The 27,187-nt window shown below is 42.3% G+C and overlaps 1 protein-coding gene across 2 annotated transcripts in view; it reads right to left on the bottom strand.

Annotated features, from left to right (window-relative positions):
• LOC126253437 (eukaryotic translation initiation factor 5B) overlaps window positions 1-27,187 on the bottom strand; it is a 432,003-nt gene that overhangs the window by 318,287 nt on the left and 86,529 nt on the right. For both annotated transcript variants that reach the window (XM_049954783.1, XM_049954781.1), the window contains exons 5-7: window positions 22,089-22,206; window positions 14,163-14,630; window positions 13,920-14,057 (exon numbers count right to left, since the gene is read on the bottom strand). In XM_049954783.1, the coding sequence (XP_049810740.1) occupies window positions 13,920-14,057; window positions 14,163-14,630; window positions 22,089-22,206 (724 nt within the window). The remainder of the gene's footprint in view (window positions 1-13,919; window positions 14,058-14,162; window positions 14,631-22,088; window positions 22,207-27,187) is intronic.

The following is a 27,187-nucleotide window of genomic DNA, read 5'->3' as shown; positions in this document are numbered from 1 at the left end:
GGCGGAGCTCAGCTAGATGGTGGAAGAAACCGCTGCAGTTCCACTGGAGGATGGTATTGTCCATTGCGGAGAAAGGCGTGACGGGACTGGGAAGGCAGATTACGCCGCTGGGTCACCTGCTGCCTCCGATGGAGCACCCGTGCAAGTGCTATCCACTGCGTCTGAGGGATCGGCAAGATCGAGGTCCTCAGCGGACACAAGGATCTCCACCTCATCCTCAGACGCAGAGCTTTTAGGTAGCGGTGGAGTAGGTGCCACCGCAGGTGTCTTGGACTTACGGGTCTTCAAAGTCGTTTTCTCCTGCTGTTCCTTTGGTTGCCGTTGTTGAGAGGGCTTATTGGAGTCAGTCTCTGGGACCAAAGAGGATCGCGAAGCCCGTCGACCAGCGACCTGTGGCTTCTTCAGCCACTGGTTGGTGTCTGCTGTGCCGCTGGTAGGAACCTGGGAAGGGAATGACCCAAAAGATCCCTTCCGAGCGAGAGAAGCTGAAGAAGACTTACGCTTCTCCGGCTTAGAAGTGGGGACTGGTGTCCCCGGTGGTTTAGTGGGTGCTGCTCCCGAGGTAGATGGTGTGGGGGCAACAGCGGGAGAAGGGGCCCCCATCGTCAAGGGGGCAGGTGAGGTCCTATGACTCTGAGAACTGACTGTATATCTTGCAGCTGAAGGAGCTGGAGCAGGAGTGACAGTGGAGGCATAAGATGACATCATGCGCACGGGATGTAGCCGTTCAAATTTCCGCTTAGCCTCAGTGTAAGTCAGTCGGTCCAGGGTCTTATATTCCATGATTTTGCGTTCTTTCTGTAAGATACTGCAGTCCGGCGAGCAAGGGGAATGAGGCTCTCTATAGTTGACACAGACGGGAGGCGGAGCACATGGAGTATCGGGATGAGATGGGCGTCCACAATCTTGACATGTGAGGCTAGAAGTACAGCGAGAGGACATGTGACCGAACTTCCAGCACTTGAAGCACAAAGCACCGCATCGGGGGAGGGATATAGGGTTTGACGTCACACCGGTAGACCATCACCTTGACCTTCTCTGGTAAGGTATCACCTTCGAAGGCCAAGATGAAGGCACCGGTAGCTACCTGATTGTCCCTCGGACCCCGATGAACGCGCCGGACGAAATGGACACCTCGGCGCTCTAAATTGGCGCGCAGCTCGTCATCAGACTGCAAAAGGAGGTCCCTATGGAAAATAACACCCTGGAGCATATTTAAACTCTTATGTGGGGTGATGGTAACGTGAACATCCCCCAACTTGTCACAAGCAAGTAACCTGCGTGACTGGGCAGAGGATGCCGTTTTTATCAAAACTGACACAGAGCGTATTTTGGACAAGCCCTCCACCTCCCCAAACTTGTCCTCTAAATGCTCTACAAAGAACTGAGGCTTCACGGATAGAAACGAGTCACCATCAGCTCTGGTACAGACGAGATACCTGGGCGAATACACATCACTGTCATTCATTGCCTTTCGTTCCTCCCATGGTGTGGCCAGGGATGGGAACGATTTGGGGTCATAAACGTTAGCTTTGAAATGAGCCCTCGAACGCTTAGAGACTGCTGGTGGCTGGCCGCCAGCGAGAGATGATGTACCACGCTTCATTGCGGGTCATCCGCCCTGATGCCACCTACTCCGACCAAGGGCCCTCCCCACGGGCGCCACCCAGCCGCAGCAATAGCCACCTGGCAGGATGGCCATTGCCGGGAGTCCTGATGCCCCAGGGAGATGGGCATCTACTCCTTGGCATACGTGGGGAGTTAACGGCGCAGGCATCAGTAGAGCGATCCCTGTGTTGTCAGGGGGCTACAACCAACAGGGTACATGGCGGCCCCACCACAACGGACTGGCTACCGTGCTGGATCTTAGATGCAAAAATGTCCAAGGTCGTTGTCGCAGTTAAAAGCAACACTGCAGAGTGCAGTGTGGTAATCGCACGCAGGGACGTATCCTCGCCCAAGAGATGGAAAACGAGCGGGACACCATTGCAACGATGAAAAAGCCGGCTATAGGTCTCAATGCACGACGGATGCAGTGCACCATGTAAGGCGCCCTTCCCCAATTGGCTCGCTCTTCGGAATAATTTAGAAAGATGGAGGTCAAACCCGAGAGGAGACATCACATAAGGCCGAAACATTTGAGACTCCTTTTAGTCGCCTCTTACGACAGGCAGGAATACCGCGGGCCTATTCTAACCCCCGAACCCGCAGGGGGGGTAAGCAGTGGTAGGTACTTAATCCAGGACGGAGGAATAATTAGTGAAATAAATAAAGGAGGACCAAAAAACTGCTCTTTAATCCAACTGTTTCATCAAGGTATTAACATTACATGGGGTGGTGCATAAATAGTTGACACATTTTAACACTGAAAAAAATTGTACCTCTAGTTATATTTCACTTTGATTTCACTCCAATATGTTTTGTTTCATGGAAATGTTGGCAGAGGTCATGTTACTGCAATATTGCCAGTCCCTTGTTCGCAGTTAGCGCTTCACCATGGCGGTGCATGGACGTTTGCCTGTTCAACACCTTATGGCAATTCTCCTTTATGCTGAATTGAAAAATATCACAGCAATGCGAAGACGATTTTAGCAATATTCCGCATGCATTGGGCTTCATCAAGGAACACAATTCTCTGATTAAAAAGAAAATTTGAAGAAGAAGGCAGTTTGCTGGAAGGGAAACGACCTTAAGCGTCAACCGGGGAAGTCCAAACAAGTCATCCTGGGGGCACCAAGGGAAATGGAGATATCTCATCGATATGTACAAAGAATTTTGCAGAGTCATCTCAAGCTCTTCCCTTACAAAATAACTGCATTACAGAAGCTGACTGAGCAGAGCAAACAGAAAACTGGAGTATTCATTACAGGCAAAAGGAAAAGACAAAATAACATTCAACATGTGGTTCTCAGATGAATCTTAGTGGAACAGTAAACAAACAAAGTGTTCAATTTTGAGAATGAGAAAAACCACAAAACATTCATGAAAAAATGATGGGGGGAGGGGGGGGGGGGTTAATGTGGGTAGCTCCATTCAGTTATGGCCTAAGAGGACCAGTGTAAAGCTGTACTGGATTTTCTACAGGAACCACTGAGCAATCGTGTGACGCACTATCACTACCTCCAGTACCACCATGGGGAATTCTTTAGGCCTCCTCCATGTACAGATTTAAACCCATGTTTTTTTTTTTTTTTTTTTTTTCCTGTGAGGATATTTGGAAGAGAAATTGTTCCGTTTGAGATTACAGAATATTAAGGACATGCTGCCCAGTCAGTGCAATTGTGCAACAAGATAAATTAAGACTTGCACCATGAAGTCTTAAAGAATATGTGTACTTGCCTTTGCGAAGTTGTCCGTTGCAATGGAGTGCTATTGTACACATGTAAAATTTGAAAATTTTTGTTTCAAAAATAGAAGCATTGTGGCAACATTAAATGTGTCAACTATTCATGCACCACCCTCTAGACTTCTTGGGATTCGGCACAAACACCAAAACATTAAGTCAACTTCATTTCACCAATCATACAGTTTTCCTTTTTCCTTCAAGAGAGAGAACTGGGAGACAAAACTGTACCAGAAACAAGGAGTTGTGTAGACATGGAGCTTTAACTTAGTTTACTTGTTAAGACAAAGTACTGGCCATGGAATAACAAGCTGTGAAATGCTGGCATTTGCTTGGAACAATTTACGGAAACCATGGATACACTGAAACAGAGCAGACTGAAACAGACTTTTGAGTTCGGTTTTCTTGATTAAATTCATGCATTATTGGCATCTTATAGCTTCATGTTTATTACAAAAATAATACATGTCCTTCAGAATTAATGCTCCATATTAAACTCTACAGCTGAACTGTATTCAAACTGTGATTTAAAATTTGACAGCCAAAGAAAATGCTCTGGGATGCTTGTTAGCACATATTGTGGGTATCCATCACAGTCAAGGCATAATCTAGACTTGGTGGAAATGCGAATGCTGTGAAAACAGAAAAGAATAACCCCTCATACACACCCACTGAACAGTTCCAGGTTTTATTCTCACTGTTTTATTCCTATGGCATATAAAATTAATGATACATAGTATTACGAATTAGTGAATTGAATTTGCATGTGTTTGGCTTATATTTCTTTGGCTAGTCTAGTTCTCAAACCCTGCTTTGGTTTAAGTTATATGTTGTTTAATCCTCCTCAGTGTGATACACCTTGAAAGTTAGTGACATTTCCTGTTGTTACATCACAACCTTTCCAAGTCAGTATCTGTAACTTGTAGCTAGGCATCCATTGCTGGAAGATGGAAAGGTGCTGGGTTGAAATGACAAGTTTTCATTCAAACACTGGAGCAAGCTGGCTGTCAAGTGCCAGGCTGCTGCAGTGGTGACCCGGATGACACCATGCCTGGGCCTGATCCTGCACTGCTTCCACTGTCTACCTGATCAAAATTAATATCCTGTCACAACAGGGTCAGGTCAATGATGATGATGATTATGATTATTATTATTTCTTTATTTTCTCAGACGTTAAGTCTGGTTAAGAATGGAAAGTGACGCGGACCTTGATCAAGCGTCACTTCCTATTAACTGTACGGTATGTGTTATATTGCATTTAGGAACTTTCGGGTAATTGAACATGTATCGATAATTACGGATTTCTGTAGTTGTATATATACATTTGGATGTAGCTGTATTGCATTGATGTACTGGTGGATATTGTGTGGTATGACTCCTGTAGTTGATAGTATAATTGGTATGATGTCAACTTTATCCTGATGCCACATGTCTTTGACTTCCTCAGCCAGTTGGATGTATTTTTCAATTTTTTCTCCTATTTTCTTTTGTATATTTGTTGTATTGGGTATGGATATTTCGATTAGTTGTGTTAATTTCTTCTTTTTATTGGTGAGTATGATGTCAGGTTTGTTATGTGGTGTTGTTTTATCTGTTATAATGGTTCTGTTTCAGTATAATTTGTATTCATCATTCTCCAGTACATTTTGTGGGAACGTGTTGTTTTATAAGTTTATGTTGTAAGGCAAGCTGTTGATGTATTATTTTTGCTACATTGTCATGTCTTCTGGGGTACTCTGTATTTGCTAGTATTGTACATCCGCTTGTGATGTGATCTACTGTTTCTATTTGTTGTTTATAGTCTGCATTTATCTGTTGTGGTATTGGGATCTTTAATAATATGCTTGCTGTAATACCTGGTGTTTATTGTTTGATCCTGAATTGCAATCATGAATCCTTCTGTCTCACTGTATATATTGCCTTTTCTTAGCCATGTTTTGGATGCGTCTTCATCGATGTGTGGCTGTGTTAGATGATACGGGTGCTTGCCATGAAGTGTTTTCTTTTTCCAATTTACTTTCTTCGTATCTGTTGATGTTATGTGATCTAAAGGGTTGTAGAAGTGGTTATGAAATTGCAGTGGTGTAGACGATGTATTTATATGAGTGATTGCCTTGTGTATTTTGCTAGTTTCTGCTCGTTCTAGAAAGAATTTCCTTAAATTGCCTACCTGTCCATAATGTAGGTTTTTTATGTCGATAAATCCCCTTCCTCCTTCCTTTCTGCTTAATGTGAATCTTTCTGTTGCTGAATGTATGTGATGTATTCTATATTTGTGGCATTGTGATTGTGTAAGTGTATTGAGTGCTTCTAGGTCTGTGTTACTCTATTTCACTACTCCAAATGAGTGGGTCAATATTGGTATAGCATAGGTATTTATAGCTTTTGTCTTGTTTCTTGCTGTCAATTCTGTTTTCAGTATTTTTGTTAGTCTTTGTCTATATTTTTCTTTTAGTTCTTCTTTAATATTTGTATTATCTATTCCTATTTTCGTCTGTATCCTAGATATTTATAGGCATCCGTTTTTTCCATCGCTTCTATGCAGTCGCTGTGGTTATCCAATATGTAATAATCTTGTTTAGTGTGTTTTCCCTTGACTATGCTATTTTTCTTACATTTGTCTGTTCCAAATGCCATACTTATATCATTGCTGAATACTTCTGTTATCTTTAGTAATTGGTTGAGTTGTTGATTTGTTGCTGCCAGTAGTTTTAGATCATCTATGTATAGCAAATGTGTGATTTTGTGTGGGTATGTTCCAGTAATATTGTATCCATAATTTGTATTATTTAGCATGTTGGATAGTGGGTTCAGAGCAAGGCAGAACCAGAAAGGACTTAATGAGTCTCCTTGGTATATTCCACGCTTAATCTGTACTGGCTGTGATGTCATATTATTTGAATTTGTTTGGATATTAAGTGTGGTTTTCCAATTTTTCATTACTATGTTTAGGAACTGTATCAATTTAGGATCTACTTTGTATATTTCCAATATTTGTAGTAACCATGAGTGGTGTACACTATCAAAAGCTTTTTGGTAATCAATGTATGCATAGTGTAGCGACCTTTGTTTAGTTTTAGCTTGATATGTCACCTCTGCATCTATTATCAGTTGCTCTTTACATCCTCGTGCTCCTTTGCAACAGCCTTTTTGTTCTTCATTTATAATTTTGTTCTGTGTTGTATGTGTCATTAATTTCTGTTTAATGACTGAAGTTAATATTTTGTATATTGTTGGTAGGCATGTTATGGGGCGATATTTAACTGGGTTCGCTGTGTCTGCTTGATCTTTAGGTTACAGATAAGTTATTCCATGTGTAAGTGTATCAGGGAATGTGTATGGGTCTGCAATGTAACTGTTAAATAATTTAGTTAGATGTGAATGTGTTGAGGTGAACTTCTTTAGCCAGAAATTTGCTATTTTATCATTTCCAGGGGCTTTCCAATTGTGAGTAGAATTAATTGCTTGGGTGACTTCATGTTGCAAAATTATCACTTCAGGCATTTGTGGTATCATCTTGTACGTATCTGTTTCTGCTTGTATCCACCGTGCATGCCTGTTATGTTGTACCGGGTTTGACCATATGTTGCTCCAGAAGTGTTCCATGTCTGTTATGTTTGGTGGATTGTTTATTTTAATGTGTGTGTTATCTATTGTCAGGTAAAATTTCTTTTGGTTTGTGTTGAATGTTTGGTTTTGTTTCCTTCTATTTTCACTTTTTTTGTATCTTCTGAGTCGTTTGGCTAATGCTTGTAATTTCTGCTTCTTTTCGTCTAATTGCTCTGTCGCTTCTTGTTGTGAGATTTTACCTAACTTTTTCGTTTTTTTTCCGAGATTTCATTTCTTATAAATTGTGTTAGCTGTCCGACGTCTTTTCTCAGTTTTTCTATTTTGATCTGTAGCCTGTGTTGCCATGCTGGTTTTGTGGGTTTCTTCTGTGTGTTGGTTGGTTCTGATCTCTGCCTGGTGTGTATATTTAGTGTAGTGAGTGCTCCTATATAAACCAGTAGTTGTAACTCTTCCATAGTTGTGTTTTCATTGATTTTGTTGTGTATGATTGTGTTGATAGTTTTTATTGTTGTTTCGACTTGTGGGTTATTTGGTGGTCTATGCAAGAATGGTCTAATGTCTGTATTTGTGTCTTTGTATTCTATATATGTTAGCTGAAATTTTTCTTCTATATCTAATATCTGTGTCACTTCGTGTTCTATTTGTGCTTGTTCTGGTGGCTGTCTTAAGATTTCGTTTTCCTCTGATTGTTTAATTGGTGCGTGTTGTTCTTTGTTTGTTTGCTCTGGGATGTTTGAGTCCATTACTGTATTTTCTTCTTCTTCTTCTGATTGCACATTATTTTGTTCCAGTATTTGTTGTTCTTGTTGTTTGATGTTTTCTAATTCTGACTGGGGTATCCTGTTATTTTTTATTATTACACGGATCTGATCAGCTAGTCGTCGTTCTGTTAAAAATTTTAATTCTGGGTATCTGGTAATAAATGTTTTGTATACTTGTGATCTGTATCCAGTTGTGTTGGTTCCTAGGTTTGTTGCTTGGTAATATCAGAACATGAGGTGTCGATTAACTTCATCTGACCATCTCATCCTCTGTCTTTGTTTTCCTTCTAGGGTGGTTGCAGGAAGCATATCCTGCAAAACACCTCTATTTGGATTTAAATCATTTTCCAGTTGGCTAGCAGTGTCGTTACCATTGTGGGCGGGCATAGGGTTCAAGCGTCGTCCCCGACCACGACGGCGCTTGCCCGAGGCTTCTTTAGTTCTGTCCTGAACCAACTAATCACACTAAAAGGGGGGGTTAGCCCTATTAGTGGTTTGTTCTTTTCGTCGCCTTTTACGACTGGCAGAACAATTATTATTATTATTATTATTATTATTATTAGTCACGCGGACCTTGATCAAGCATCACTTCCTTTTAACTGTACGGTATATGTTATATTGCATTTAGGAACTTTCGGGTAATTGAACATGTATCAATAATTACGGATTTCTGTAGTTGTATATATAAGTTTGGATGCAGCTGTACTGCATTGATGTACTGGTGGATATTGTGTGGTATGACTCCTGTAGTTGATAGTATAATTGGTATAATGTCAACTTTATCCTGATGCCACATGTCCTTGACTTCCTCAGCCAGTTGGATGTATTTTTCAACTTTTTCTCCTGTTTTCTTTTGTACATTTGTTGTATTGGGTATGGATATTTCGATTAGTTGTGTTAATTTCTTCTTTTTATTGGTGAGTATGATGTCAGGTTTGTTATGTGGTGTTGTTTTATCTGTTATAATGGTTCTGTTCCAGTATAATTTGTATTCATCATTCTCCAGTACATTTTGTGGTGCATACTTGTATGTGGGAACGTGTTGTTTTATGAGTTTATGTTGTAAGGCAAGCTGTTGATGTATTATTTTTGCTACATTGTCATGTCTTCTGGGGTATTCTGTATTTGCTAGTATTGTACATCCGCTTGTGATGTGATCTACTGTTTCTATTTGTTGTTTGCAAAGTCTGCATTTATCTGTTGTGGTATTGGGATCTTTAATAATATGCTTGCTGTAATACCTGGTGTTTATTGTTTGATCCTGTATTGCAATCATGAATCCTTCCGTCTCACTGTATATATTGCCTTTTCTTAGCCATGTTTTGGATGCATCTTCATCGATGTGTGGCTGTGTTAGATGATACGGGTGCTTGCCATGAAGTGTTTTCTTTTTCCAATTTACTTTCTTCGTATCTGTTGATGTTATGTGATCTAAAGGGTTGTAGAAGTGGTTATGAAATTGCAGTGGTGTAGACGATGTATTTATATGAGTGATTGCCTTGTGTATTTTGCTAGTTTCTGCTCGTTCTAGAAAGAATTTTCTTAAATTGTCTACCTGTCCATAATGTAGGATTTTTATATCGATAAATCCCCTTCCTCCTTCCTTTCTGCTTAATGTGAATCTTTCTGTTGCTGAATGTATGTGATGTATTCTATATTTGTGGCATTGTGATCGTGTAAGTGTATTGAGTGCTTCTAGGTCTGTGTTACTCTATTTCACTACTCCAAATGAGTAGGTCAATATTGGTATGGCATAAGTATTTATAGTTTTTGTCTTGTTTCTTGCTGTCAATTCTGTTTTCAGTATTTTTGTTAGTCTTTGTCTATATTTTTCTTTCAGTTCTTCTTTAATATTTGTATTATCTATTCCTATTTTTTGTCTGTATCCTAGATATTTAAAGGCATCTGTTTTTCATCGCTTCTATGCAGTCGCTGTGGTTATCCAATATGTAATCTTCTTCTTTAGTGTGTTTTCCCTTGACTATGCTATTTTTCTTACATTTGTCTGTTCCAAAAGCCATATTTATACCACTGCTGAATACTTCTGTTATCTTTAGTAATTGGTTGAGTTGTTGATTTGTTGCTGCCAGTAGTTTTAGATCATCCATGTATAGCAAATGTGTGATTTTGTGTGGGTATGTTCCAGTAATATTGTATCCATAATTTGTATTATTTAGCACGTTGGATAGGGGGTTCAGAGCAAGTCAGAACCAGAAAGGACTTTATTATTATTATTATTATTATTATTATTATTGGTTTGTGGGGTGCTCCAAATAAATCCATTTCTAGCGTTTACGATGATAACAGGCTCAGGTACAAAACAGTTTAAAGGTCAGGAGGTGGTCGAGACAGGGAGAGAGATGCTGTTTGTAGCATTTGAGGGCATGACGCTGGTCTTCAATAGCTGCAGCAATTTTGAGGGTCCACCAAGTCTTCCATCACAGAGCAAACAAGGAAGAAGGAATCGCCAAAGCAGCTGTGAGAGGATGGCACTGCTCAAACTCCTTACAGACTCATCAATGCCGCCATGCAGTAGAGCAGTCAGGATGGCAGCCGACGAATAGGCATCCCAATCTGCATTAATAAAGGCCCACCTGGGAAGGCATCCATATGAGTGATGCTGAAGAAAAGATAAGAATATTGGAATAAGATTGTTGTCGCACAAATCATCATGAACTCCCTATTCAACACAGCGAAGGAATCCAAGGCTCCAGATGGAAAGAGCAATAGCAGAGAAAGTGCCGTATGTCACACTGAAAGTGTGTGGGGCCTCCAGTGATATGGAGGCAGAAACCAAGCCCTGCCAGCATGTCTTCAACAACCCTATCCCAGTTAGTGATCATGGTACTGCTCCAAAGAGGGTTATGGGCATTAAAATCCCCAAGGAGAAGGAAGGGGGGAGGGAGCTAGCTAAGAAGGGTAAGAAGAGCAGGAAGCATAAGACACCAGTGTGGAGCAAAGGTACATGTTAAAAAGTACTGGTTGGAGATGGTCGAATTTCTGTCTGGTCTCAGAGAAGGATAGATGGTTGAGAGTTTCGAATTTCTGAATCTTGCCATCCTTTTTGTTGATCAGGTAATTTGGCGAGCAAAGAGAACGTGTGTCAGAAAAGTTCATACATTTGGGCGGTAGGTTGCAATGACTCACTACATGGAGAGGGCGGCCACAATCGCCACAAATAGGATTCGCTTCACATCACAAAGACATGTGACTAAGGGAGTCAACTTCAGCAAACCTATCTTCACTGTGTTCCACAAACAAGAGCAGTCTGGTAGTGGTGAAAGTCTCTCCGTTTGTCTCAGAACAAACCCAGTAATGGCGAAAGGGTTTTATCACCCACGGCGTGGCCTTGGAGGGAAGGCCAGGGAAGCAAAAGTAGGAGCAGAGAGAGAACTGTTCCTTTCTGAATACATGGCTACGGAAGAGCGGCCAGGAGTGTAGTCCTTAGCATCCTTCATCTGTAGAGTGTCCATCCTGGTACCATCCCCCCCAAACAGGGTCTTACCCTGCGGGCACCACCCAGCTGCGCAAGGACCACTTGGTGTGGCAGTCATTGCCAGGAGTTCCAATGCCCTAAAAAGACCAGCAACCACTCCTAGACATATGCGAGGCAGTGACAGCTGATCTAACAGAAATGTGATCCCTTTGATGCCAGGGGCCTCAGCAAATGCATATATAACAGCCCCACTATATGAACAGGCTACACATGCTGGTGACCTAGGGGTGGGGGATGGGGGGGGCTACAGTGGGGGGAGGAAGGCGGCAGGGGGGGGGGGAGACAGAGAGTGAGGGAGGCAAAGAACCCATGCAGGAGATGCTACGGAAGAAGTTCTTCCCCAAATGGCTCATACAACAGAAAAAGAATCTAAAAAGGGAGGTGAAACACCGAGGCGGCCCAGAAAAAGTTGGAAAAAAAAGGGAAGAGTGAAAACACGAGAGACAAGACCGAAAAGGAATAGCACACCTGAGGGAACAGTTGGGACATCATAAAGGGAAGCACTGAGGGAGAAGGGAGGGGGAGGGAGAGGCAGAGGTGGAGGAGCTAGGATGGGGAAGAGTGGGTATAGTGAAGGGAATGCAGTCTGGGAGAGAAGAAAGGCTGCAATACTCTTGAGTCCATGCACACCACATGTGTACCCACAAAAGAGCCTAGGACAATGCAATTACGGACTCAAATCTAGTAATTACTACACTAGGATGCACAGAAAGGGTGCAGAAGTAAGAAAACACAAACACAATTTTAAAAGAAAAGGAAGAGGACTGAAATTAGACAAGCTGTTGGCCTTAGTGCTAATTAAAGCGAACAGTGAAAAATCTTTCCCACATCGCACTCCATAGCACACATCGGCACTACCTTAGGCAGCAGTCTGCTGACATAAAAAACAGACTTTTTGTCAATAAATAGAAATAGTTTCGCTTGCTGAGCTTGTCCACGTTTGTAACTATTTTCTGAGACATTAAAACCTTTGATGGTGTCTCCAACACTGAAAGACTAAATGTTATGGAGAGAAGTATGCCATGGACCATAGGAAAACACCTATAGTACAAATATCAGCACTATCACAAACACAGGTTATGAAGGCCTACAGTCTAAGCTTGTTTACCCAGATCTTATCTTTCACCTTATCACTGTGGTGCAGAGACACCTCGACAGCACCAATTTTTCTGAAGGTGAAGAGAAACTTCATTTCAGAATCTGGGCATCGTGTCTACAATTGCACAGAGTCAGCACTGTTCTGAGAGTGCATCCATCGCATGTGATGTGAACTGTAAGCTAATGGAGCTACAAATTTTTCTCAGTAATAATTTGCATCACCATATATGGGAAAAATTTAACAGTTTAACATGCCATATGATGGAAGTAGATTCTATAATATCAGTTAATAAACAGAAGGAGAAATTCAATAGCTTGCAAAAGAAGAAATTAATCACCCTACATCGGTCTGTGCACGATAGTGCATGGTACCAACATCTTCCAAAAAGCTATGCATGAAAATGTGATTTTTCATGGGGTCATACCTCGTGTTTTGGATAGCCCTTGCCTTAGTGACCATTTGTATACCTATCCGAAGAACAGGCATACTACTGCTATTCTATGGTACAGGACCAAAACTGAAACAAACACTTACTCCAGGCCAGTCACACTGATCAAATCAGTTGGTTCTTTTGCATTAGGTGTTGTCTAGGGTGGACCTTAGCCAACTTACTAAAACATAATTTGTTCATGGGCAGTTCGTGAGTACTTACACCCCACACCCCCACCCACCCACCCACAAAAAAAGTTTAAAAATTAACAACTGTGGGAGAGGCCAAATCTATCATTCCTATTCATAGCAGATCATCAAAAATTTTACCTTATGTTCTTAAGATGATATTCTCAAGGAATTTCGAAACTTTTTCAATACCATTATCCGTTACTGAGAACCAGAAGTTCAAAGTTACCATACTTATGCATGTAAAATCTGGGATGAGGTGTAATGGGAGATTTAACTGAAACAGTGAACATGCGGCAAGGGTTCTAGGGTCACCGCAAGGGATCTGAAGTCACCAAACTAACATTTTATTTTCAGCATTTTTTTCACTAATAAAACTTTAGGATCTGCTGTCTCTGTATAGTGGGCACTTCAAGTCTATACAAATATGTCCTATGTAATATTGCAGTGACAAAAAACTGGGCTAATAAGGGTCTTAAAATGTCTGGAAAGAACTTAAACTAACTGACAAAAGTTATATAAAACTGCAAAGACTGCAAATTCAGTAAAATATTTGTAATATGAGCAAAGCACCCACAAAATACTTATTAGGCATACTTATCTGTTGTTTGTGTGTGTCAAATTATATAAAACAAATTGTCAAAACTATAATGACGTATAGAATTCATTTTACTAAGTAGTACACACTGGTCTAGTAAGGAAAAGAATGAAACCAGAAGAAAAACGTCCTGTTGAAGCACAAAAAAGATGAATATGTTTCTCTTTCAAAGACTCTGACAGAGAAGTGGGGAACTTTTTTGTGCTGAAAGAAAACAGTAAAGAGATAGTGATGGTGACGCAGAAATAGAGATTGGAGGAGGGGAGGTATGTCAATACTCTTACAAATTATGAGTAAAAATAATGTAAGATTTAACAGTGTTGTACTACTAATACTAAGAAATGAGTAAAGAGAATGAAATACAAAATCAATCACTTTGCTTTTTGCAATGCAGTACTGTAAAGAAAGATGAGAAGTATTTCTTTTATAAAAACCTTCTTCCTCTTCATCCTGAGATGATTCTGCATCCCATGCTTCTTTAACATCGTCCTCTTCATCCTTAACATCTTTATTGTTTACTTCTGTAGGTATTTTGTCCACGATTTCAACTTCCACCTTGCGTTCAACTGTAGCTGAAAGAAATTTTTCTATTTATCATCTGCTTTTTACTAAGAAGACAATATGTTTTTATATCAACATTTACTGAGTAAGGGGATAAACAAAAATAATGTACATACCTTCCTGTTGGGCGGGAGTGGGTGGTTGCGCCTTTACTTTGTTTGGCCTGATTCGTGTCCCTGGTCTTGGTGTGGTCTGTTTCTTCTCACCCACATTTGGAACATCAACACCTTGTGCCTTCAGTGCTTCGATCATTGCTTGTGCTCTAGCACGATCAGCCTTTTGTTTTGCAGTCAAAAGCTTGCCTTCAGCCTTCAGTCTTTCCTTACGTTCCTTTTCCTTCTGCTTCTTTCGTTCCTTTCGTTCCTGCTCCAAACGTTTCTGCTCTTCCTTTGCTCTCTCTGCTTCCTCAATTTTCCTGAGCCTCTCTTCTTCCTCCCTGGCTAGCCTCTCTTCCTCTTCTTTCAGTTTTTTAAGTGCCTCTTGCATAGCAGCTATAGCTTTCTTTGTTGGACCTTTTGTTTTTTCCTTTGTTTCCTCTTCTGGTTTACCTTTCTTCTTTTTCTTTTTCTTCTTATCATCTTCATCTGTGAACAAATGCCATAGCTGAATGTAACAATAAAGAACGTACAAATGTTTGTAAGCTCCCATGATCAGCAATGCACAAAGTACACAGGTAATTACCGATATGAAATTCTGGTTATAAAGCACCCTCTACATAAGGTCAGGCATGTAACGCACTTAAAAGTAAGGCATTTCTGGCAACATTTGTATTTATCTACACAAATCAGCGAACGTTTTGAAAGTTCCCTTTTGTTTTTGTTTTGTTTTAGGGCACAAATCACCTAGCGTCATAAGTGCCCATGTCAAAACTATAGAACACAAAGAGACAGGAGTTAGAAACAACTACATGTCAATCCCAATTGACATAAGAGAAGACAACTAAAAACAGAGACGGGAACATAAACTGTTAAAAAATAGGTACTCTGTCAGGAAATAGCAGACAGTTAAAACTTGGGCACAATGTGTACAAAGTGGTGGGGCAGCGCCACGTAAAATGACTATGGCTAAAAAGGCAGCGCCCAATACACAATCCAGTTAAAATGGTGACCTCGCAGCAGGTGGGCTGAGAGGAGGTCGTCTAAGCCACTGGGAGAAGCTTAATAGATTGTAGCTTATTCCCATGAAGGGAGGGCCAGTGGTGATGCCAAAGTGACACCACCACCTGATGGACAGCAACACAGAGATCATCAGACGGAATATAAGAAATAGTGGGCTGAGGTACAGGGACTGCAGCCTTGGCAGCAGCATCAGCACCATCAGCAGCCTCATTTCCTGTCAGATCGACATGACCAGGAACACAAACAGCAGTGGCTCCATCAAAAGTGCAGATTTCCTGGATCCGTAACATTATGGGATGGGCAGTGTACAGCACACAGAGGCTTTCAACGGTGCTGAGAGTGTCTGAGCATATGACACAATTGAAAAGTCTGTGTCATCAGATGTACTCTGTGACCTAATACAGGGCGAAGAGCTCTGCTGTAAATACTGAGCAGTGTGCCGGAAGCTGATAATGAAAAACATCGGCATCTATGACAAAGGCACACCCGACACCATGATCAGTCCGAGAGACATCAATGTACACAAAGGTACAGTCGCAAAGTTCCATGCAAAGTTCATGAAACACTGAAGGCGACAGAATGAGGCAGGAGTAGTGTCCTTAGGAACCAAATGAAGGCCAAGGCGAACATGGGCCACCACACGAAGCCAAGGTGTTGAAGGGTTCATACCCACTGGGAAAGTTGCAAGGAGTGAGAAGTTACGCTGCCGGAGCAATAGCGAACACCAGGAGGTAACAGAGAAGAGGGACGTGCCTCATATTGGCAATCAAAAGAGTCATCAAAGGAGGAGGCATAGGATGGGTGGCCATGCATGGCAGACAAAAGGCATGCATATCTGCTGAGGAGAATGTCACAGTGGTAGGACAGTCGTAGTTCAGCAGCTTCTGCATACAGACTCTCAACTGGGCTAGAGTAAAAGGCGCCAGTGGCCAAACGGATACCATGATGATGGATAGTATTGAGACGGCGTAAGAGGGACAGACATGCAGATGCATAAACAAAGCACTCATAGTCTAGTTTCAAATGGACAAAGGACCAGTAAAAATGGAAGAGGGTGGTTTGATCTGCACCCCAGGAACTACCACTGAGGACACACAGGACATTGAGGGGCCGGGTTGCCAGGTATGACATGTGGGAGGACCAAGAGTGTTTCCTGTTGAGCATGAGCAGCAGAAGTTTCGTAGTTTCAACAAAGGGAAGAGCAACAAGTCCAAGATGTAAATATAGTGGGAGAAACCAACTGCGCCAGCCAGAAATGCATACATATGGTTTTGTCAGTCGAGAAACGAAAGCCATTGTCAATGCCCAACGAGTAAAGATGATCAAGACATTGCTGAAGACTCCACTCAATGAGACAGGCCCCCGGAGCACAGCAAAAGATGGCAATATCGTCAACAGAAAGGGAACTGGAGATGCCCAGCAGGAGACAGGCCATTACAGGGTTAATGAAGACAGCAAAGAGGACAACACTCAGGACAGAACCCTGAAACACACCGTATTCCTAGATAGAGGTGTCCAACAAGGCAGAACCCACATGGACCTTGAAAACTTGATATGTTAAAAATTCCTCAAGGAAACAGGGCAAGCGGCCACTCCCCACATGTAGAGAGTACAGAGGATACCAGTCTTCCAGTAGATGTCATAGGCTTTCCTCAACTCGAAAAACACAGCCACAGTCTGGGATTTCTGCAGAAAACCATTCAGACACTGGTGGACAAAGTGACAAGATGGTCAACTGCAGACGACGCACTCAAAATCCACATTGTACAGTGGTTAGTAAATTGTGAGACCGAGCCACCATACCAGCCGGACATGAATCATATGTTCCATAACCTTGCACACACAGCTGGTAAGAGAAATAGGGCAATAGCTAGAAGGAAGGTGTTTGTCCTTACCGGGCTTAGGTATGGGTATGACAGTGGCTTCACGCAAGCACCTGGGAAACGTGCCCTCTTCCCAGATGCGGTTGTACATATTAAGCAGAAAATGCTTGCCTGCAAGAGAAAGTTGCTGCAACATCTGAATGTGAACAGCATCTGGCCCTGGGGCAGAGGATCCAGATGAAGTGACAGCAAGACCTCACTCCCTCACAGTAAAGGCGCCATTGTAGCACTTATGATCCTGAGAAGAGAAAACTATCGTCTGAGCCTCCTCCACTCATTTCCGACAGAGGAAAGAAGGGTGATACTGGGAAGAGAGAGAAATTTCCGCAAAATGGCAGCCCAATGCATTGAAGAAAGCAATCGGGTCCATGATGACCGTCTGCTACTGTCAGGCCAGAAATTGGGGAAGGGATCTTGGCCCCAGAGAGCCGTCGGAGTTTGTCCCACACGACAGAGGAGGGAATGGAACTGTTAAAGAACTAGTGAATGAAATCCAGATAGCTTTCTTGCTATCCCAAATAATGTGAAGACACTATGCACACATCTGTTTATAATTAATACAGTTTTCCATCATAGAATGATGGCCAGAAATGCGGAAAGCACGTCACCGCACGCGAATTGCATCGCAGCATGCCTCAGTCCACCAAGGGACAGGGAGAAGGCATGGTGAAGAGGAAGTGCAGGGAATGGAACATTCTGCAGCAGGAAGGATAACATTTGTAAGATAGTCCACCTGATCATCACAACTGGGGAAATCATGTTCATCGAAGGTCACCAGGGAGGAGTAAAGCCGCCAGTAGGCCTTAGTAAGCTGCCACCTGAGTGTCCACATGGGTGGGGTAGGAGTCAGGAAACACACAGCACATGGGAAATGCTCACTCGAGTATGTGTTAGAAAGAATGGACTATGCGAGACGATGGGCAAGCTGGACAGTGCAGAAGGATAGGTCAAATGGGAATAGGTATGCGAGGAGTCGGACGGGAATGTGGGTGCTCCTGTGTTAAGGCAGAAGAGGTTAAGTTGATTAAGAAGGTCAGTCAAGTGGGCACCTCTCTGACAGATTCTGGGAGAATGCTAGAGGGGATGGAGTGCATTACAGTCACCGAGCAGCAGAAATGGGTGAGGTAGCTGCTCAATAACCTGAAGGAAGTCTGCCCTGGTTACATCTAATGATGGAGGGATATAAATGGTACAAAGTCAGGGAGATGAGCAGACTATGAATGTCATCCTGTATGAGCAGCGTGACTTCCCCACGAGATGGAATATTGAACTCAGGGGGAAGGTCAAAATGGACCAGGACGAAAAGTGAAAGCTCAAATTGGTCGTGAGGATGCAATTTTATTTCCTCAAGGCACAGTACAATGGGACGTCGAGATTCTAAAAGCAGACAGAAATCCTCTTTGTTGGATTGAAGACCACGAACATTCCATTGGAGGAGAGTCTTGATGCGGAAAAAATTAAGGGGTGTCAACTCGGCAGTTGCTGAGTGCCAGCCTGCTAAGGCTCGCTGCTACACGGCATAGAGGGAGGAGGATCTTGCTCCATGATGTCCACAGAAGCATCAGCTTTCTTGTGCTGTCGGTCTTTGGAGTCCGATGCATAAAAATGATTGGTGCTGTGCACCGGCGACACGGAGGCCAGCCGGGCGAAGGTATCATGTGGCGACAGTGTCGAAGAGGATCCTCAAGTTGGCAAAGGAGAAGACCATTTGCCTTTGGTAGACTTCTTCAAGCCTTTCTGGTTAGCAGAGGAAGACTGGTTGGCTGGAGGGACACAGGAAGCCTTCACAGAAGTACCATTTGTGTTCTTTCTGGCTCGTTGGTTGTGTAGCTGGTGACTTCATCCCTTGAGGCGACAGTACAGCTGGATGAGGGGACAGTGATACTACCTCGACACTGGACGATTTCACAACCTCAGAGTTGAATTTGAGGTCACGTCTGCATGGCCACATCCTTCATGGAGCGAGACATAGCAAGAACAGTATTATAAGTGCCACACGGTAGAACGCAGGGTTTGCGACTTGTCAATAAGTTGCGAGCGACCGGGTAGAGAACTTTTTCTTTTACCAGGATCTGTTGGACAGCCTGCTCATCAAGATACACGGGACAATCTCGAGAGGAGGCGCATGGTCGCCGTTTGCAGCTGATACAGCAGGGAGGAGGAGGCGGACAATTGATCACCCTCGTGCGCATCCCTAGCACAGTTTACACTTTGGCCAGGTGTCAACAAGACATTCGAATGTGGTTGAAATGATGACACTGGTCGCAGCACATCAGGTTCGGAATGTGCGGTCGGACTGTGATAACTTCATAACCTGCTTTGATCTTGGCCAGAAGCAAAGGTGAGAAAAAGCGAGTGTGTGGGCACTAAGGATGAATATACCTTTTTCACCACCCGATGGATGGCAATGGCACCCTGATCAGAGAGGTTTGTTCGGATTATGCCCTTGGTCAGACTGTTGAGCACCCTAGTGTAAATAACACCATGGGAAGAATTCAGAGTTCCATGGGCCTCGACACGAACAGGATAGCCATGGAGAAGCGAAGCAGCATGCAGTAGTTGTGCTTGAGAATCTGAAGTAGTCTTCAAAAGCAAAGTGCCATTCTGTAAACGAGCAGGATTTCACAGGGCCGGCAATTGCATCAACGCCTTTCTTAATAATAAACGGATTTACCTCTGCGAAGGACTGACAATCTTCAGTACATGAAACCACGAGGAACTGTGGTGCAGTTGGAAGGGTCTTAGAATCATTATCGTCATTCCGTTTACGTTTCGTAGATGCTGATTGTGAAGATGATTGGCTCATTGTGAGAAAATCCCAACGATTGCCAGTGTCTCCGATGGCATGCTGTTTCCAACTGGGGCCCCCTTCACAAGGGGGCACACATGGCTTAGGTGATTGTTCACATCTCAGGTCACACCTCCTGAACACCTGATAGTGACCAACCTGAAATTTCGGAAGGCAGCAGCACAGATAATCATCCCTCCCTGTCCTGGCCTGTACCAGGGGCTACGTGTGAAACCTACCTGTCAACCTGGGGCTAGGAATTATGCCTTACCCAGTCACCTGATACATGTCAGATGTGTGGGCCAGCTTTCAGGAGTGCACAGGGAGGAAGAAGAAAAAGAAGAATCTCAAACGCTGAAATGGAGGAAGGACAGGAGCAGGTAAATACAGAAAGGAAAAGGGAATGAAAACAGTGGTGAGACTGTTCTTATGTCAGCGATGGACAATGCGGAACATTCCCCTGACATGTTCTCCAAGGGAGGGGGAAAAAGAATAGCAAAGAGGATAGACATGCAGCACGGAAGGGCAAAGATGCTGCAAAAGCTGGGGCCCCATGGTAGCCAAGCACGAACCCGCCAGACAATGGCAAGCCCCCTACAGAGAAGGCTCTCTTTACGGTGTGTTTTTGTTACTTTAAAACCAAAGCAGAATGAACTTATTTACTTTGTTCATTATTCAAGTATTCTCAATATTGAAGTTAAGAACAGTAGTGATAGTAATGATGGTGGTGCTGGCAACTGCACTTTGTAGCACATGCTACAAAATCAAAACCAGTTTGAATTTGTTTACGAATGGATCGCACAAAGAAATTAAGTTTGCTGTTAAAATCTCTGGCCACTTTCTGCTTCAATGTCAGCTCAATGTGGAACAGTGCATCCACAGACACTAACTGGATCAACTTCATCTGCTCCTTGTCTTCTTGGTCATGTATTCTCTAAACCACAGCTACACATTTTCCATCCCTTATCCTTAAACATTGAGAAGTATGCCAATAGTGTAGAGTTAACACCATTCTGCATACTCTTCACTACTTGGCTCCCTTCCCCCGAACGACTATGACCACATAGATGCTTACTTCATGGATACATTTTTAGGTGCCATGTGGATAATCTTCAGGGACATCTTGTCCAGTTTCCCTTATTTAATAAGGATGGAGTCCTCCATAGCTCAGGCAAAGGTCAGAAAGTCTAACACAGAACTCGTGCACTTATCGGGTCACAAGTCAATTGCTGCAGCCATCATAGATTCCTAGTCAGCAGCTAAGGATGCAGTTTTATTTACAACATCTTTGACTCTGAACTGCCAACCCTTGTAATTCCAACTGCAACTGCCCTGCTTCCCTCACCTGGCTCCTGCCACACTCACACCACAAGAATGTGGATCAATCCCAAGATGGGAACTAGAGCCAAAATTCATCACTGCAGCTAACTCGCTTCTGATTATGTGGGATGCTGATGCTGTAGTGTTTCAAAATCACCAGTTTTTACCAACTGAGATATACCAGGTAAGCTGAAGTATTTATTTTTAAGTGTTATGTGGTGTTGTGAATACTGTACTGAAGCAGTGTGTGTTTTATGTCTATCACATATAAATCACACGAGTTCCTGACAATGATCTCTTGATGAGACGAGAGGCATTGGGGTCGCTATATGAGGTCAGCCGATGACCAGTGCCCAGATGATATATTGGAAGACACTGTCATGATTCTCTGAAAGACTATTGTGAAAAAATAACAAATAAATAAAATTAAAGTATATTGAATTAGTAATGCTCCCATATCTGACCTCGACGAGTACATTAAACCTGTGTCAATCTAATATGTTGGTGAGAACAGTGTTCCTTGCAGTGTGATTTATAAGCTCAAATAACTACTGCACTGAATATTAAAAGTGATTCATAAAATATCAGGAATTTATATGCTGGTTTACTCATTCTATCGTTTTGTTATTTTTAATGGAATATCAGAAATAATGAAGCTCACTGTTTTTTTCTGGTTGTTATAATTAGTTACCAGCTACTTATTGCATTAACAGATAATTATAAAATAATTTAGGACATTACTAAAAAAGGACAGGTATAAACTCACACACAGGTGTGTGTGTGTGTGTGTGTGTGTGTGTGTGTGTGTGTGTGTGTCACTTTACCTTGAGTAATAACTGTTTTAGATGTTGGTTATTTGGTAAATCAGTTTTCACTGTAAACCATGCAAGAACACATTTAGTCACAAGACAGACCAGCAAATCAGAATCTTACCTTCTTCTCCCTCAACAGGCTGTTTCTCTTCTTTCTGTTCAGGCTTCACCTTCTCCTCAGGCTTTACTGTGGCAGGTCTATCGCTTTCTTGATTCTCTTCAGCCTTCTTAACTGGTTCCTACAAACAGGCACTTCATCTTTTGGTAACCGACACAAAGAGAGAGGAATATACATGTCTCTTAACTTCATACTGTTAAATGTCAAAAAGCTAGCTTTACAAATAGTGCAACTATTTACAGGCTCGGTAGTCTAGTGGTAAAACATGTGGCTGGAAACTGTGAGGTAGCAGCACAGAATCCCTGTCCAACCACAGAAATTTTTCACAGTGTGCCATTAACTTAGCCTCCATCTCTCAAAGATGTGCAGGTCAATACGTGGTTCAGACTCAATGTTGAACTGTCGGTCCCCTTTTTCCAGTTGGATTACTCGATTGGGTTAGGAATACTGAAATTGCTGCTGTGGAATCCAATGGAAAGACTTGGACCAGGCCATAGAGTCACAGAAAATTGTTTTACGTCTAATAATGAATGTAATAGAAAGATATATGAAACAGAGATGGAAGCAGATAATTTGTATCTGCCTTAATAAAGCAAGAGAGCTTGAGTTTCAATCACATCAGCTGAACACAGAAGATAGAAGCACAAAGAAAAAGCACAACAATCATGTAGGAGGGTTGATTGAAAAGTAATGCCTCCACCTTCATTAATTGGGTTTGGACGGGAATATTTTAATAAATCATACACAGAAATAATCCTCAGAATGTGTTCTTTAATTACCAATATTCAACTTTCCACATAACCACCAGCCAATTGGATGCATTCTGCCAACGATGAACAAGTTTTCTGAAGCTGTCAGAAGAAGTTGACCCGCAACCACAGTCTCAGTTCTCTCAATGTGTTCACTAGAAGCATAATGATGTCCCCAAAAATCGTCTTTCATTATTGGGAACAGATGGAAGTCAGATGGTAGTAAATCTAGACTGTATGGAGTATGCCATACGGTGGTGAGATTCAGTCTCTGAAGTTCTGCTGTGGTGGCACATGAAGTGTGTGGTTTGGCATTGCCATGCTGTAGGAAAACATTTCCCTTTCCCTCTCAGACTCTTGTTAGCCATCATTTCAGAGTTCGCAGCATTGTTGATGTAATGCTCTGAATTTATTGTTGTTCCACAATCAAGGAAATCAACATGAATAACACCATCTGCGTCCCAGAACACTGTGGCCATGATTTTTCCAGCTGAGGGCTGCTTCTGGAATTTCTTTTTCAGGGGTAAGTCTTTGTGTCAATATTCCACAGACTGACGTTTCATCTCCGGGTCGTAATGGTGTACCCACGTCTCGTCTCTTGTCACAACTGAATAGAGAAAGGCGTCATCTTCATTCTTGTCATGCTAGAGGAGTTCCTGGCAAATTTAAAGTCTGTGCGCTTTCATTTCAGGTGTCAGCATCCGGGGTACCCATCGTGCACAGATCTTCCGATAGCCAAGCTGAGCAATAATGTGACCCACACGTTCTTGTGAAATGCTGACTGTGCTTGCAGTTTATCTCTGAGTGATATGACAATTGTCCTGAATCAATCTGTCAAAATTCTGCTTGTGAAACTCTGTGGTTGCTGTCACAGGCTGTCCAACTCTTCCTTTGTCACGCAGGTCAGATGTTCTCGCCTCAATACCTTTAAACTTCATCAACACAATCACCATAAACTGCTTTCATTCTCTGATGAATCTCCTTTGGAATGACACCTTCTGCTGTCGAGAATTCAATGACTGCACATTGCTCAAATCGCATTACTGACCGTCTGGGCAGGGTTCCATACTTCACACTGTAACAACACAACCATTCAATGCTAAGGCTTCTCGCCAACTGCAGCTGTAGAGAAGAGGCTACAGAACAAGCCAGTACCTGCCGCATACCAATGCTGCCAACTGTTGAAGAGTTACGAAGATTGGAAGCATTACTTTTCAGTCAACCCTCGCAAATAGTGTCCCACTCTAATGGGCTTGGGAAAAAGTGCTATAAAAAGCTTAACAGAAGATAACATGAAACTAAATTTATGTATGACATACCTTTTGTGGTTGGGAAATGAAGGTGCATTACAAGAGATATTGGAAGTGACCTACTCACACAAACGGCATTGCATGTTGGCGAATGTTGCTGAGAGTATCAGCTTTCACTGCAGATATCCTCACGTAACTCATCAGTGTGGCAGAAACTGCAAAATGTGTCAACAACGAGGTTCCATGAGCTGAGTGAGGGTCTTGTGTCTCAGTATAGCATGGCTTACTGTTCATGGTGCTTCATATGACTTTTTTCCTTCCAGTGCTGTTCAATTTTGACGATGTATCAGTATTTTGTATAAGAGCAGTTTTTCCTGTAAAACAATATTGAATAATTGGCTCCCTTATGAAATGTAAGCAACTGTTCCTTGAATGGTTCGGTGGTCAACATTAACCATCTACACACTGTATTCAAGGCTTGGGGGGGGGGGGGGGGAGGGGGGGGGGAGTTATCAGAGAAAGAGTGGATGGCGTACAGACATGATTGTTGGTGTCACCCATATAGTCTCTTAGCCATTTAGTGCAAGGATATGTACTATCATATAGCTTTGTCACAGAGCTTCTCAGAAAGCAGGCATGTATCATTACAAGTTTGCAGGCATTCATTAACTGATACAGACTGACCGTTATAAATGCCTAACCCACCACCACTGATGTCACTAATTTATTGCTGAAAGGCCAGGATTACTGCAGTACACACAGCCCAGTGATGAAGTGTGGTTGCACTTGTCAGGGTAAGTGAGCTAACAAGACGCATGTTTAGGGAGCAGTAACAACCAGCGTATAGTAGTTGAGAAACCCCTTCGTTCACAGAAGGTGGGCGCATTCTGTGCGTTATCACATGGCACACCAACAGACCAACTTTTTGTTGACATTATGATCACCATTAAGTAAATCAGATATGATTTCATGAATTTACGAACCAGTTTGATGGTGATGCTACTGATACTTGGCTGGTAACAGTAAGATGGGACAATGTCTAAAGTGATTAAGGCTCTGCAGTGGAATAATTTTTCTCTGATAGTGATTTCTACCAGATCATGGCCCCCAAAATCATCTGACTTGTTTTCTGTTGGCTCACCTTAACAGTAACGAGTATAAGAACTAACCACACACCACCAATGAGCTACATGAGGACATCTGTCATGAAATCCAGACAGTCACACCCTATACTATGGCTGAAACATTCATGAACATGCAGTGATGTGTTGAACTGTGATCATAACTGAGGGGAGGTCACTTCCAGCACCTCTTGTAACGTACCTTCCTTTCACAACCTAAAGGTATGTCAAGTACCAATTTCAGTTCACATCCTCTTTTATTAAGAGTTTTGTAACACTTTTCCCAGGCCCTTATGAGTGGGGCCCATCATATTCCTAGCCAAAGCCAGATGGCAGTTTCTGAATATCACCTAGAGAATTACTACAAAGTTAAGTGACGCATATTACCTGCTGTCACATGTTATCAATTAACCTTATGATATATAACAAATGAAATATATTTAATGTTTCATTACCTTCTCTTGACAGAATCCAAATTTTATAAATAATAATCTACAGCATAGATGAATTATATAAAGGATCAAAATATCACACAGAAGGTTACCTACAAAAATGGGTCTTAACAGAAGAATGTTGATTAATATCTAAACTTGTCATGGATGTCATCTTTTTCTGGGGAATAACTGTCAAAGTACTGTAAGTTCACTTTAGTTACTAGAATGTCTCAGCAGGTGTAGTATACCCTTATCTTCCTCTTCTAACCGATTCACAGGTAGAGAGGCTGGGAGAGAGAGGAGGGAGAGGAAATTCTGTGACTTTTATAAGATCTGATATGCAAGAGCCTGATGCAGGGAAAGAATGATGGTGATGGTTCTTGTTATTTCATGGGAGTACGAGGTGTGGCTAGAAAAAAACCAGACTAGTACTGGTGAAACAATAAAATGAATGCAATAAGGCTGAAAGTCGCGTGGCCTGTCACGTGACTCTCGCTCCGCCTACTGCTCGAGTTTCATCTGCCTCCTAAACTCAGTCTGCCCGTGGCGTCTGTTTTAAGTAGTTGACGTTTTGTCTGTGCGTCGGAAAATGTTGAGTGTACAGAAAGAACAGCGTGTTAACATCAAATTTTGTTTCAAACTAGGAAAATCTGCAAGTGAAACGTTTGTAATGTTACAACAAGTATACGGTGATGATGGTTTATCGCTAACACAAGTGTTTGAGTGGTTTAAACGATTTAAAGATGGCCGCGAAGACACCAGTGATGACACTCGCACTGGCAGACCATTGTCAGCAAAAACTGATGCAAACATTGAAAAAATCGGTAAACTTGTTCGACAAGATCGCCGTTTAACAATCAGAGCAGTGTCTGAGTTAACAGGAGTTGACAAGGAAAGTGTCGAACAAGTTTACCGATTTTTTCAATGTTTGCATCAGTTTTTGCTGACAATGGTCTGCCAGTGCGAGTGTCATCACTGGTGTCTTCGCGGCCATCTTTAAATCGTTTAAACCACTCATACACTTGTGTTCGCGATAAACCATCATCGCCGTACACTTGTTGTAACATTACAAACGTTTCACTTGCAGATTTTCCTAGTTTGAAACAAAATTTGATGTTAACACGCTGTTCTTTCTGTACACTCAACATTTTCCGACGCACAGACAAAACGTCAACTACTTAAAACAGACGCCACGGGCAGACTGAGTGCAGGAGGCAGATGAAACTCGAGCAGTAGGCGGAGCGAGAGTCACGTGACAGGCCACGCGACTTTCAGCCTTATTGCATTCGTTTTATTGTTTCACCAGTACTAGTCCGGTTTTTTTTCTAGCCACACCTCATTTTTTTTTTCCAGCAGTCCCTATATCCTCAAAATGCTCAGCTCACAGTGACAATGTATGTGACGAAAACCAGGGGTGCCCTCTCTACAGAAGAGGTTTAGTTGTTGTGGCATATTAATATCGAAACTCAAAATAATGACTACCAAGTTGCCTGGGTATTTCACTATACAGTGCTAATTAAAAGCAATATTAATCTGTGGAGACTTAAA

Source organism: Schistocerca nitens, chromosome 4 (assembly GCF_023898315.1).
Source record: "Schistocerca nitens isolate TAMUIC-IGC-003100 chromosome 4, iqSchNite1.1, whole genome shotgun sequence".
NCBI lineage: Eukaryota > Metazoa > Arthropoda > Insecta > Orthoptera > Acrididae > Schistocerca > Schistocerca nitens.
The sequence above is the reverse complement of the archived record's forward strand: the minus strand, read 5'-3'. Positions and strand labels throughout refer to the sequence as shown.